The sequence below is a fragment of the Myodes glareolus genome, chromosome 14, assembly GCF_982192425.1.
Source record: "Myodes glareolus chromosome 14, mMyoGla1.1, whole genome shotgun sequence".
Lineage (NCBI taxonomy): Eukaryota > Metazoa > Chordata > Mammalia > Rodentia > Cricetidae > Myodes > Myodes glareolus.
In genome coordinates, this window is record NC_142039.1 from 70,806,576 (window position 1) to 70,820,813 (window position 14,238).

General features: G+C 52.5%; 1 protein-coding gene and 1 long non-coding RNA gene across 2 annotated transcripts; one reads left to right on the forward strand and one right to left on the reverse strand.

The window, feature by feature from the left end:
- Positions 1-44: 44 nt before the first annotated feature.
- Positions 45-4,082, reverse strand: Mxd3 (MAX dimerization protein 3). Its single transcript, XM_085699584.2, has 6 exons — positions 3,923-4,082; positions 3,602-3,707; positions 2,959-2,988; positions 2,718-2,832; positions 781-964; positions 45-707 (listed from the first exon to the last, which is right to left on the reverse strand). The coding sequence occupies exons 1-6, from the start codon at positions 3,990-3,992 to the stop codon at positions 592-594; spliced, it is 621 nt and encodes a 206-aa protein (XP_085555710.1). The 5' UTR covers positions 3,993-4,082; the 3' UTR covers positions 45-591.
- A 409-nt stretch (positions 4,083-4,491) lies between these two features.
- On the forward strand, positions 4,492-6,671 carry LOC146892098 (uncharacterized). The gene is made up of 2 exons (XR_015005215.2): positions 4,492-4,653; positions 5,432-6,671. It is a non-coding gene; the product is annotated as an uncharacterized LOC146892098 (long non-coding RNA).
- The last annotated feature ends 7,567 nt before the right edge of the window (positions 6,672-14,238 follow it).

Sequence of the window (14,238 nt, forward strand, 5' to 3'; positions counted from 1 at the left end):
CCCAGGTGAAGCGGCGACACACGACAGACTGTGCGCTCCACGAGGGCAGGGCTCCTTGTTTTATTCTCTGATGTGTCCCAAGTACCCTGAACAATATTTAGCACATAACAGGCACTCAATAAACACGTGAATTGATTGGCCCCAGTTCTGGAGTCAGACAGCGTTGGTTTGGTCACATCACTGCCTGGCACATGACCATGTTTGGCAGTGACCGATCTGATTTCCTCTTTTTCAGTTGTGGCTGGGACTTCCTCCATCTCATCAGGCAGAATCATGGACAGGAACTTACGAAAGAGGATTTTAATGAGAATACTGTGCAGTATATGTGGGGCAGAGGCCTGGGGCTTTGCCCTGGAACAAGAGGTCTACAGGCTTCCTGTCCCTGTGGGGGGGCAGCAAAGCAGAGCCAAGGGCTACATAAAATGCCCTGGGGGATGGGGAAGGTGGCCCAGGCTCAAGCTGTGCAGCATAGTGCAGTCTTGTTCCCACACAAGGGTCTTTGTGGTCTCCCAACAAGTGGCTCTAAGCAGACATTGGGACTTGTGTGGGGCTCCCCTGCCTGGAAGGCTCAGTCCAGAGAGGCAGCTGGTGTCATAGCCAGGTACCCGTGCTGTGTGAGTAGCTGAGCCCCTGGCCAGCACTGAAGCTTTGAAGCAGCTCAGTCTCAGTCCCGAACACCAGGCTCTCCACATCCACCTCGATGTCCTCTGCAGAGAGAAGCCTGTCAGGAGAAGCCCACATGCCGCAGCCCAGCCCTGCCACCGGCTTCACAGCACTCACCTTGGTCTGAGTCTGAGCGCTCAGAGGACAGAACAGAAGAGTCCAGGCTGTCCGCTCGCGGCCGGTCCCTCTCTCCACCCCGGGGCAGCCCCTGGAGCTGCTCCAACTGCTGCTGTAGGCTCTGCTGTTTACTGCGGAGCTTCTCCTTGAGCCGCTGGGCCTGCTGCTCCTGCTCCTCCAGCTTCTGCAGAACCCCAGGGGCAGGAGCTATGGTCAGCTGCCCAGGGGCTGGCTTTTCTGTGGCCACCGGGACCTTTGTCTATGCCAGACAGGCAGCCACATAAACCAACCCAAACTAGTTTCATGTCCTTCAGGAGGCCGCCATCACCTGCCCATCTAAGTACAAAGATCTGTCTAGATGGCTATGCATGACGTACCCCAATCTCAAATGCCTTTAGGGCCTTGTCACATAATAGGGTAAAATATGTCAGTACAAACTTGGAGACTGGTACCCTGACTGGCAAAACTCTGGCTAAAGGATATGGTCATGCCTAAGTTGCAGCCCATTGCCGCACGTGGTCACAGACCCAGCCAGCTCTTCCAAGCTCTCCATTTAAATGGTAGAAAGTCAAATTTGTCATGTCAAGTGTACTTTGAAGCACTGACAACTACTGTTAAATTATTGGACTAGAGGTTACTAGTTCACTGGGCAAGCAGCTCGGTGGTAAGGTGCTTGCCTAGCCTTGCCCAGCATGTGGAAGGCCCTGAGTTTGCTCCTCCCATACAAATGATTTTCTGCTTTTTAAAACAAGAGGAGGAGAATAAACCAGAACACTCGAGATAAGGTACAGAAGGATGTATGTCCTCACGTAGACTAAGATGTGGCGTTGGATTACCACCAAGGCAGAGGAACCCTGGGAAGCTTGCAGGGTCCAGTTTTGTCTGTCTGTGGTAGGCAGTGAGAGAAGCCTAAGAAAGCTGTCATGAGCCCAAAAAAGCAAGACCTGTGTTAGACAGAGGCTTGAGTTTCATAGGAAGTAGGTACTGAGACTGTCCTGCCATGGTTTCCAGCTGGAGATGAACCTCGGTAAGTCTATATACAGAGTAGAAAGCAGCCTGATAGACACCAAGCCAGAGGGGAAGGAAGCCCAGGAGATGCTGCCCGGGAAGGGAGGGCTGCCACCCAGGGCTTGCCATGTGCCATTCAACACCTGAATAGCACGGTTCATCTACCTGAAAATGAGGTCAAAGGAACTTCATGGGAGAAATCGGAGCCTGTGTGACAACCAGAATAATGGAAGTGACAGCATGCACCCATGTGACAACGATCTGTCCCACGGCCAAGATTTGTTTGCTGATGGCAATGATTGCCATGGCCCTTGGCGAGAGCAGACAGTGGTGCTTAATGAACTGTTGATAAGGCAGGACAGGCATTAGTCTTGAGGTCCTGAATCTGCCTCTCAGCTACTGTGCCTCCACTCTGGCAGTATCTGTTTTTTCTCTTCAAATGGGCCTGGAAGTCAGGGAAAACCTTTTGTTTCCAAGGCAGCTTCTAAAATGCCCACAGGGCTGGCACAGCCTGGGCCTTGGCATCTGCATACCCACTCTTGTCCACCAGAGGGCCTGCAATCCCGCCTAAGTAATGGCAAGGCCAGGTTGGACCAGCTAGTGGGTCACCTCCGTCCTTTGCTGAGAGAAGGCAGGTACCAACCCTCTACAGTCCACCGAACCACACGGCTTACGACAGTATTTTCAACAGTCATATACTCTGCAGAACTAAACAGGACTAGTAAAAGATCTCACAGCCAGGACCTAAGTGATACCATAACAAAAGGGACCAGAACAGCCCAGCTGTCTGCTTTCCTTCCCATTTGATAGATTCGGAAACAGTTGTCTCACATGTCACACAGGATGGGGGCAGGTCCCAAAGCTCCAGCCAGGGCCCTCCACACCACACCGTCCCATTTGGTCTAACAAGCACACTGGAGACACCTTACCTGGATATGCATCCTGGCCCTGCGCAGCAGGCTCAGTGTGGTATATCGGGTACAGTCAACCCCAAGGGGCATCTGCTGCCTCAGCTGCTCCAGGCACCGCTTCAGCTGGGCCCTCCTGCAGGGAAAGAATTCTGGAGGGCATTGCCAGCCCCACCTCACCAGCCAGAGGGATGGCAAGGGGGGAAAGGGCTGAGAGAAACTGTCCTTGGGACCTGATTCTCAGGACCATGTTGGAACTCACCTGCGTTTCTCCAGCTCATTGTGCACAGACCTGCCAATGCCAAGAGGAGAGAAAGTGAGGGGCAGTTGGTACTGTTCAAATCCTCAGCCCCAGGTTATTATGTGGCTCAAAATTCACTACAGATATCTGTGCCAAGTGAGCCTTTTTGTGATGACCCGGGCTCATCTAGAGCACCAAAATCCCAGGCTGTGACAGAGGAATCAGAGGCACATACACTGAAAGATACAGGACACCTGCCCGGGGTAGTTGTGGGGTCTCCCCTGACAGCCAGGTAAGAGGGGGTGACTGGACAGATGTGACATTGGGTCCAAAAACAAGTCTGCCAGAGAAGCCAGTAGATGGAAAAACATTTAAAAGGAACGGCATATGCAAAAGGTCAGAAAAGCAGAAGCCTGTAGGGGAGAGAGTTCAGGAGTGTGAGTGGCAGCGGACTCAGAACTGTCTTGTTCCTGGCCACATCAAAGGTGCTCCGTGAGTGGGTGCGAGCGCGACACACACACACACACACACACACACACACACACACACACACGCAGATGGAGTAGGTACCTGGGCCAGAAGGGCAAACAAGGAAGTGAGAAGAGAGTTAGATGCGCCAGCTGAGAACTAGCGCCCCTCCCCACACTGCCCCATCCCTGCTCACCGTCCACTGTTCAGCGCACCAGGAGCTTGTACGGGTCGCTTCCTCCTCTTGTAGACAGTCCCGGGGCTGTAGTGTGGACACAGGGACGCGTAGCCATGCTCCGCCTCTGCCAGAGAGAGGACCCAGCCCGTCAGCCGGAGCCCCTGGCACGGCGTGAGCAAGGAAAGGTTTTTGGAGCCAGGACCCTTTCCCCAGTCACTCCCTGCCCTGACGCCCGCGCACTCCTGTGGATGTACGGGCGGCAGCGCGCCAGCTGCCCTCGAGCCGTACTCTGTCCAAGTTGGGAGCCAACTCCAGCCCGCGCGCGGGGTCTGTCCTCACCTCTCTCGCGTCTCTCCAGGAATTCCGCCGCCTGCAGCAGGACCTGGATGTTGCTGGCCACGGGTTCCATGTCGGCGACAGCCGCCGGCGAGCGGGAGGGCCGAGGATGCTGGCCCTGGCAGCGGCCGAACCACTTTTGTTTCAATGTAACTGACACTGTGCCACAAACACAAGGCCCGCCCCGCCCCCGGCCGCCCCGCCCTGGCCCCGCCCCTGGGAACCGCGGCCGCCCCGCCCTGCCCCGCCCGTCCCGCCTCTTCCCGCCCAGTCTGTCCGGGTCCACGGCTCCAACGCCTGGTGACAGGCTCTCGGTCGGGTCGGACAGCCTGGACACCGGGTGCTGCGAGCTGCCCACACTCCTGCCACCCGCAGTCGCGCGGGTCCGGGTTGCACGTGCGCGCGGGCGCGGCCGCATCTTTGGGGCGGGCCGCGAGCCTCCGAGCCGGGGTTGGCTGGCGCGCGGCCCCCGCCCTCTCCCGCCGCGGGGCCCCGGCTCGGGCGGGAAAAGCCGCAGGTTTCAAATTTGAAAACCCGGACGGTGAGGGCGGGGGCGAGAGGAGAGGGATGGCGATGCGCACGCGCCTGCGGAGGGGCGCGGGCGCAGGACACGGTCCAGTCCGTCCCGCATCTGCCCCTCGTGGGTCCTCAGCTTCCACCCGTTGAGTGGAATGAGAATCTCTCCAGTCTCTCCTGTCATATGCAGGGAAGCGAATGTCATCGTGAGTACGTCGGTAGGTAACAGCTTCCCAAACCTGAGCACGAAGCACACCGTCTGGCCCTGGGTTCTGGAGTGACGGAATCGGGCTCCTCTCCCGTCACTGCTAAGTTTGACAACTCGGAGACCCTGAGACAGCGTTGTGGAGGGGGTCAGAGCTAATGCCTATGTAGTGCCCAGAAACCTAGCAGCCGACTCTCATTAGAGCCGTTGCATCCAGACAGCCCGCCCCTGGGAGGCCCTTCTAGAACTGCTATCCTTGCGGTGAAGGCTCCTGGAGCAGTACCACCAGGGGTGGCCACACCTATGAGTCAGGAAGGGTGGGGCATTCTGAGAGTCCGCTAGAGCAGAGAGGGGAGACTATGAAAAGATGGTCTGGGTAAACATCTAAGGAAACACAGGCACGTGCCAATCAGGCCCCTTCCGAAGAGACTCTTAAAAGTCTGCCAGAGAAATCAGCTGTTAGCTAATTGCCGCTGCTGTGTAAGAGCTTGTACTCTGAAAGAAAACCATTTTACCTATGGAGATAGACACCCACCCGGAAGGGCTGCCCGGACATGGGACAGGTGGAAGGCCCCTAAAACTTCCATCAGCAATCAACGTCGTAAAGCTTAAGGATGAATTCCTTTCAAAAGAGAGTGAGGAGGCTATTAACACAGGGCCTCATGTCCAAAAACCTAGCTTCAAACTCGCTTTGTAACCGGAGATGATGACCTACTGACACTCCCACCCAAAAACTGGAGTTACAGACAAGCACCATATAACCAATCTCTTCCAATTTCATCTGTCTACAGCACACACAGTGCAGGCACAAATTTCATCTCACATCTGGCACTCAGGTGGTCTGAGCAGAATGGACACGAAACAGCTCTCCAAGAGAAGTTCCAGCAGAGGCAAGACCTGGTAATGTAAGTAAGGCAGGCACTAAATAGGAACTGAGCAGCCACTTCATCCTGGGAGCTGTGGAGAACAGCATGGTCGAACGGTGGTGGAGGCCAGCCTGGCCTGAGGCCTCCCGTGGGTGTGGGTCAGGGCCACCAGCCGCACCAGATGGACATAACACTTCAAGGCAAGGGCACGGTGCTGGGAGGCCCCCATAAGAAAATGCTCCGGCAAGTACTTTGCAGGCCACGGACCGACAGAATCCTCAGTATTGTGATCATCAGCAAAAAGAGCCTCTGTCCCTCGATCCCCTGGGTCCTGTGCTATCCAGGGGCATCTATGGCCCTGTCAGTCACAGTAAGTGGGGAGGGCTTACCTTGTTGCAGTTTGTCAAGTTCTAGAGTCCAGGATGGACTCGTGCCTTGGGTGAGATAGAAGACAGGGATTCCCAAGGAAGGCTGCCTTCCATCTCATCCTACAGATCGTTGAGGGGAATGGTCCTGCTGCCCCACCCCAGAACCCTGCACTGTCCTCTCTGCGGGTGGAGGAGCTGGCAACCAGGGTGTGGGAACCTGGCTTAGCCGCTGAACTCCCTCCCAGCCGTCCCTTGCTGTGGAACAGCCTTCCTTAGCCTAAGCGATGCCCTGCTGAAGCCTGTGGTGGGTCCAGCAACCCTCAGGTCCAAGCTGGAGCTGACGGTGCCCCTGCTGCTGCCGCCTCGGCAGATCCTGCCCTTGCCTCCCTGCCTCTACCAGCTGTGCTCAGATGCCACGGCCTCCAGGAAGGCTCCAGGCCTCCTGCCTTCCACACACCCTCTGAAAACACCAGCATCCCTTGGGGTCAGCTCTTCTACCAGACTGTGACCCAGTAGCAGAGGAGAACAGTACTGAGAAAAGCGAGCAGCCATGCTGGTGGTACAGTAGCGCCCAGCTCAGAGGCCACTGGAAATGTCACCAGGCTATCAGGGTGGCACAGCACAGTGACTGATGTGGCTTCTTACCTCTTTCAAGTGGACTTTTATTATTATTCTTTTTTTTTTTTAATCCAAGACAGGGTTTCTCTGTAGCTTTGGAGCCTGGCTGGCCTCGATCTCACAGAGATCCGCCTACCTCTGCCTCCCGAGTGCTGGGATTAAAGGTGTGTGGCACCACTGCCCGGATTATTATTATTCTTTTAATGTGTATGAGCATTTTGCCAGCGTGTATGTGTGCTTGGTGCCCTGGCGACTAAAGGAGTCGGAGTCCATGGAACTAGAGATACAGATGGTTGTAAACCACCATATGGGTGCTGGGGATCTAACCTAGATCAGATTCTGGAAGAGCCCCCCTTGCCCTTAACTGCTGCTCCATCTCTCCAGCCCCTTCAAGTGACCTTTAGGTGATTCCTTTAGGAAATATGTATCTTTGGATTATCACAGTCTACCTTGGATTAATATGGCGCGATATGCATGTGTGCTTGGTAAATGATACAGAAACCCATCCTTCCGTTGGCTTCCTACCAGCCTTCTCCCAGCACTGTTACATCTTATTTCTACATGTTACACTTCCTAAGTCACACTGCAACACTGACTTTGTGTACACGCATGTGCATGTGCTGGGGGTTGAACCTGGCACCTCACATGTTCTTAGATGTGAGCTGACCCAATGAGTCAAACAATAGCTTGAAATATCAAGAGTAACTGGGGTGCTGGCACACACCTTTAATCCCAGGACTTGGGAGGCAGAGGCAGGCGGGTCTCTGAGTTCAAGGCCAGCCTGATCTACAGAGCAAAGTCCAGGACAACCAGAGAACAAAGGAACCCTGTCTCAAAAAGCAAAATGAATGAATGAATGAATGAATGAATGAAGAACAAGAATAACCAGTGTTTGCTGATGGGGGTGGAACTTAGATTAGAGCATTTGTCTAGCATGTGTGAGGCCAGGAGTTCCATCTGCAACACTCTGAAAACAACAGCAAAAACCCGTTCCTGTCTCATCCCACATTTCTCATCTTCAGCCTGACATCACTGCCCCCAGTCTGGGATGCTTTCCTCAGCATTTAGTGCCTCCATCAAATTGACCTGTGGAAAAGGCTGCAAAGCATTTCCTTTATTGCTAATTGCTGCAAGAGTGTCCAGCCTGCTGTGGGCAGTACCATCCCTTAGCAGGTGTGCCTGGGTTGTGTAAGAAAGACAGCTGAGCAAGCCAGTAAGCTGTGTTCCTCCATGGTCCTGCCCTGTCTTCCCTCAGTTGTGACTGTAATCAATGAGGTGACAGCAACCCCTTTCACCTTCCCCAAGTTGCTGTCGGTCGGAACGTTTATCACAGCAACAGGAACACAAACTGGGACCTTGCTCTACTGTATTGTTTAGGGGAAATAGGAAGGGAAAGTCCATGTGCCCGTGCAGATGCAGCCTCAGTAGGCCTAATTACCTACAGCACCGCCCGCAGTACATTGGATGCAGAGATGCGAAATCCAAAGATAGGGGGCTGGAGAGATGGCTCAGTGGTTAAGAGCATTGACTGCTCTTCCAGAGGACCCAGGTTCAATTCCCAGCACCCACATGACAGCTCACAGCTGTCTGTAATTCCAGTTCCAGGGGACCCGAAACTTATGGCAAAATACCAATGCACATAAATAAAAATAAATGATAAATAAAAAAAAAGGAATCCAGAGACAGGGACAGAGAACCAGAGATAGGGATGGAGGACCAGCTCTACTGAAATTTCTTGTTTCAAACCAGAACAGAGGTTTTCTTAGCCCTGCAGATTTTTAGATGTATTTGTTTTATGTGTGAGAATGTTTTGCCTGCATGTATGTATGCATGTATACCGTGTGTGCCTGGTGCCTGCAGAGGTCAGAAGAGGGGGTCTAACCTCCTGGGTCTGGAGTTACATGTAGTCGTGAGCCACCATGTGGGTGCTAGGAACTGAACCCAGGTCCTTTGCAAGAACAGTTAAGTGCTCTTAACTGCTGAGCCATCTCTCCAGTCCCCAGATCAGTTCCACCCCACCCACTCCCCTTCCCACCATCTTCCCCTAGCTCCTTCATGAAATTCCTTCTCTAACCACTAATCAAGTTCAAGTGTTTCCCAAAAAAATCATACTGCTAGTCCTACCTCCTAACAACAGCTGTTGCTGTCTTTGGAAATGGGGCCGGTATAGAATTAAAGCAATCATTGTAGCGTGGATGAATATGATTGGTGTCTTCAACAAAACAGGAAGTCTGGAGACAAACACTTATGCAGGAAGATGGATACGTGACCACGGGGTCAGAGGCTGCATCAGTGTGTCTGCAAGCCAAGGGACTGCTAAGACTGGAGAATCAGCAGAAGCTAGAAGGGAAAGTCACTCTCCAGATAAAGGGCAGGGTGTGGTCCAGCCTCCCTGTGGGACAGCGACAGGCTCTTTGGCAATCCACAACAAATGCAAGCAATTCCTAACATTCACTTCCCCTGATTTTCCCATTAGGTTGTAGGTTCGATAGTGAAACAGTTTTTTCCTTGTTTTAAAAAGTGTGTATGTGTGTACATACAGGTATGGGGGTGCCACAGCCACATCTGGAATTCAAAGGACAACTTCTGGGGTAATATCCCTTCTCCCTCATGGGATCTGTGTGAACGAGAGTTGGGGGGACACAGGTAGAAAAGGAAAGTGAAAATGGGCCTCCTACTCTGGAGGCAGAGACAGGCGGATCTCTATGAGTTCAAAGCCAGCCTGGCTGGTTACAGAGAGAGTGCCAGGACTGGCTCCAAAGCTCAACCCCCCCCCCCCCCCAAGAAAAAGAAAATGGGCCTCCTGAGGCGTTGGCTTCTTGTTCAGGGACACATTGCAACGGAGAAGCATCAAGAAGGCACCAGGCGGATATCTAAACAGGAACAACAGCACAAAGGGGAGAATCCAGGAGCCCTTCACACGCCGCCTGTCTGCTTATGGACTCTGGCCTAGGGTCCTTTCATTACAAACGGGTAAAGTCGGTTTCACGGTTCAGTCTCCAGCTGTGCCTGCCAGGGGAGGAGCTCAGTGACCTCACCCCAGATGAGCAGCAATACCCAGTTACATTTCTGGAGGTCTCATGTGAAACCCGAGAAGACCTCTACTCGAGGTCAGATCTCGGACTACAGATGGTGCAAAAGGACTTGGAAGTGGCCTTGACCCATCCAGCACACCGAAGGCTCCTTTTGAGCAAAGGGACCTTCCATATTTTCACCACAGAACCCACAGTCAGCCCTTGGCTCCACGGGGAGTAAGCACTGGACTCTAGGAGAACCGGCTGCCTCAATGCCTTATGGCTGGAGGGAGTTCTCCAGAATCAGGGTAGGCTGAGGCCACTAGTCCTAAGCTAGAGATGGGGCAAACTGGACCCCACAAGACAATCATCTTCCTGGGGAGGAAGCATGGCAGAGGGCAGAGTCTCCACCGCAGACACCTGGAAAAGGTCAGTGGTGAAGGTACTTAGGCCCTTGATAGCCTAAGCACAGGCCAAGCAAATGCCTAAGTGCATAAATAGCTGAGTATGGGCACCTGGGTGTGGGCTGTGTGGGAAGGGGAGGCTTACTCAGCTTGCTTAGCTTTTTCTTGAGCCGCTCTAGACTGTAGGCAAAGCCTGAAGCAGTCTGGCGGTTTTCTGGTGTAGAGGGGGAAAAGGTAACTCCTAGCTCGCTTTGTCCTTGAGAGAGGACCTGCCTGAAACTCAAGTGGAGCCAGTGTGGCGATCTGAAGGAGAATGGCCCCCACAGGCTCGTATATATGAATGCTTGGTGGCAGAGAATTAGGAGGCATGGCCTTGGAGGCGTATCCCTGGGGGTGAGCTTTGAGGTTTTAAAGCCCCAGTCAGCTTGCTTGGCTTCATACTTGTGGGTCAAGGTGAGAGCTCCCAGCTGCTGCTCCGGCACCACGCCTGCCTGCTGCCCTGCCTCCTGCCTTGCTGGTCACGGACTGTAGATTTCTGAAACTGTAAGCTCCCAGGTGCTGTGTGCCACCACGCCTGGCAGTACATTTTCTCCCTTGACCTTGGTGTCTTCTCACAATAGGAAGGTAAGCAAGACAGCAGCTTCAGGTGAGCTGGGGAATGCGGGGCGCATCCTGTCCAGCAGGAATGAACCCCACCAAAAACGAGAATTCCTTCTCTGGTCACATCTTTATTTGGAGCATTCCCTTGAGGAAAATTGGGGGAAGGGAAGATAGAGCAGGGACGAGAGAAAGCTTAGAGAGAGAGCGTTGGGCCCCAAGGCAGCTGCTTTTAAACGGTGGAGCGGCTTGAATGCTGTCCTGATTGGTTAATGCCATTCTGCTGTTCTGAGCATGTGCAGGCAAGGGTGCAGGCAGAGTTGCTCAGCCCCACATGGCTACCTCCAAACTGCAGGACCACCTGTGCCTCCAGGTGGCTCCCAACAGGGGAAGAGTGTGGTACCCTGATGTTTGGAGCAAGTCTGGAACCCATATGGTTCTTGCTCATCCTTGGCGCTTTCAAGAGTCTTTGTGGGGGGCTGGAGAGATGGCTCAGAGGTTAAGAGCATTGCCTGCTCTTCCAAAGGTCCTGAGTTCAATCCCAGCAACCACATGGTGGCTCACAACCATCTGTAATGGGGTCTGGTGCCCTCTTCTGGCCTGCAGGCATACACACAGACAGAATATTGTATACATAATAAATAACTAAATAAATATTTAAAAAAAAAAGTCTTTGTGGATGACTGCCACAAGGCATTGCCACTATATGTGACCTTGGCGGGAGGAGGCTGGAGTGGCAGACAGACAGTGTCTCCCTTTGCTCGACTGTCTGGCCAATGACCACTGTGACCTCACAAGTGTCCCCTCCACAGACACGTCCTTTTACCAACGCAGGCTCCCCCACATGTCCCTGTTGTATGTGCAAATGTCTCTGCTGGGCTTGCAAAGGACACTGGGGATGGGGAGAGGGGAAGAAAACACCAAAGATCCTCTGCTGTGGAGCGCAGGTTGGAGGACTTGCCGAGGCTCAGGGTACTGCGACAGTTAGGCCTGGAGGAAGTGGGGGCTCTGCTTCTGCGTCAGAGTTTTGTGTATTTACTAGGTGGTTTATTTGTTTGTTTGTTTGTTTGTGGGACAGTATTTCACTATGTAACCCTGACTGGCCTAGAACTTAAGAGATGCCAGCCTGCCTGTCTGCCTGCTCCTCTGCATATACTAACAACCAGCTTGGCCTAGCTACTGGATTCTAAAGGAAGCTTCAGTTTTCCCAGCCTTGTGGCTCTTATCACAGTGGTTCTCAATCTTCCTAATGCTGCAACCCTTTAATTCAGTTCCTCATGTTGTGGAGACCCCAGCCTTAAGATTATTTTTATTGCTGCCTCATAACCAATTTTGCTACTGCTATGGACTGTAATGTAAATATCTGTGTTTTCCGGTGGCTTTAGGTGACCCCTGTGAAAGAGTCGTTCAATCCTCAAAGAGGTCGAACCCACAGGTTGAGAACCGCTGCTCTAGCATGAAGATGGCTGGGGCTAGGAGACTCACATCCGTTTGCAGGAGTAGTCCAGGGCTATGTGCTAACAGGCTTCTCCAGTAATAGCTACAGGCAAGGGAGAGCCAGCCTGCTTGGGTGGGAGGCTGGAAACACACACACACACACACGTCTTAATGCCTACTCTTTCTGCCTGGCATCTGCAGCCCCATTTTTCTCTAGTTTCTATGCTGTATAGACAGGCTGAGGAAGAAAACATTCTGCATTCTGTGGATTATGGGTGCCCATGGTAAATTACCCTCCACGTTCTGTGAATTATGGGTGCGTGAGGTAAATTACCCTCCATGTTCTGTGAATTATGGGTGCGTGAGATAAATTATCCTCTGTGTTCTGTGGATTATGGGCACATGTGGTAAATTACCCTCCGTGTTCTGTGGATTATGGGCGCATATGGTAAGTTACTCTGTGTTCGGTGAATTATGGGTACATGAGGTAAATTACCCTCCACGTTCTGTGGATTATGGGTGCATGAGGTAAATTACCCTCCGTGTTCTGTGGAATAAGGGTACATGAGGTAAATTACCCTCCGTGTTCTGTGGAATAAGGGTACATGAGGTAAATTACCCTCCACGTTCTGTGGATTAAGGGTGCATGAGATAAATTACTCTTCGTGTTCTGTGGATTATGGGTACATGAGGTAAATTACTCTCCGTGTTCTGTGGATTAAGGGTGCATGAGGTAAATTACTCTCCTTGCGCACTTACTGCTCTTGCTTATAGATTATGAATTTGAGGGGCAAGGGTCAAAGGGAAGGAACATTTACTCCAAAGGTGTTTGGTTTGATTTTTCCAAGGCAGGGTTTCTCCGTGTAGCCTTGGCTGTTCTGGAACTCGCTCTGTAAACCAGTTTGACCTCGAACTCATAGAGATCCACCTGCCTCTGCCTCCCGAGTGCTGGAATTAAAGGAGTGTGCCACCACTACCCAGTAGTTTTTTGTTTTGCTTTTGAATGTTGGATCCTATAAGACTGGGAATTCACTAAGGCCACAGGGAGCCACACAGAGCAAATATACGGAACAGACCTGTCCTCTTTCAGGTCGCTGAGGAAGGAGAGAATATAGGTACCCAAACCCCACGTTGGTAAAAGTCTCTGGAAGGTGTCCAGTACATTTTTTAAGGTTTATTACTTTATGTAAATGGTGTCTTGCATGCATGGATATCCCTGTACCATGTGCATACCTGGTGCCCAAGGAGGTTCGAGAGGGTGTTGGTTGCCCTAAAACTGGAGTTCAGGTGTTGGGGGCTACTATGGAGGTGCTGGGACCCAACCCAGGTCTTTTGGAAGAGCAGTCTGTACTGTTTACTGCTGAGCCATCTCTCCACCCCCATCCCACCGCCACCCCTATGTCGTCTTCTGTCTTACAGTTGGGTGAATATACGCAAAGGCTCCCGTAGACCGTGTCCTTCCGTTGAGGTCTTTTGGATCATTTTTCTGCACATGGGCCTGGCCTAACCAGAAGATTGGAAAAGTGGCCTCTAGTGGGAAAGGCTGTGTAGCTTCTTAATGAGTGACAGGGTAGACCATCTCCACATCTCCACACTTAGGAGCCGATACTCCTGTGGGCTGGGGGCTGGACGGAAGGGTTTCCTGCTGGGTGAGGCTTGGTAGGCTGCTATAGGTTCCTGTGGTTCCTGAGTGCGCCACAATGTCTGCCACGTGCTGTCAATAAACCACACGCTTTCAGAGCAGCGTCCAGAAACAACAGGGGCAGGGTTGGCCGTGGGAGAAGCTGCTCACACCTATAAGGCCAGGGGAGAGCTAAAAAGGCTCAAGAGCCAGGGCTCTGGCACCAAACTGTTCTGAACACCTGGGGGGATTCTGCTAGGTTCTCACTTCCCACAGTTGTTGATGGCATCTAGTTTTACTGCCTTCCCTGTCCCCAGTGCTGCTTCACCACCTCAGACACCTTTAACATGCCCCTGGCCTTGTTATCTTTGGCAGATAGTGCTACAGATGGGACAAACTGGTTCCAAGATTCCTCCCCTGTTACCACTTGGCCTTCTCCAAGACTGGGCAAACTCAGACCCGTAGAATCTTTTTGTTTGTTTGGTTTTGGAGACAGAGTAATTATTAGAATCTTAAACAAACAAACAAAAAATGCACAGTTTTATTTTGTCTGGGGACCCAGCCCCAGTTTGCCCTGGGTGTTTCCCTTGCAGGAGATGAGGGAATTCAGACCCAACTATGTTCACAACCTTGTCCCGAGGAGCCTGAAGGAAAAAGAGGGAACTGAGTTGTC

Excerpts from the sequence above, each read along its gene's own strand:
- Mxd3 (XM_085699584.2), bottom strand. The coding sequence starts at position 3,992 with ATGGAACCCGTGGCCAGCAACATCCAGGTCCTGCTGCAGGCGGCGGAA. Across the intron at positions 3,708-3,922 it reads CCTGGAGAGACGCGAGAGAG|AGGCGGAGCATGGCTACGCG; the intron begins GTGAGGACAGAC and ends TCTCTCTGGCAG. Across the intron at positions 965-2,717 it reads GGGCCAGGATGCATATCCAG|AAGCTGGAGGAGCAGGAGCA; the intron begins GTAAGGTGTCTC and ends GGGGTTCTGCAG.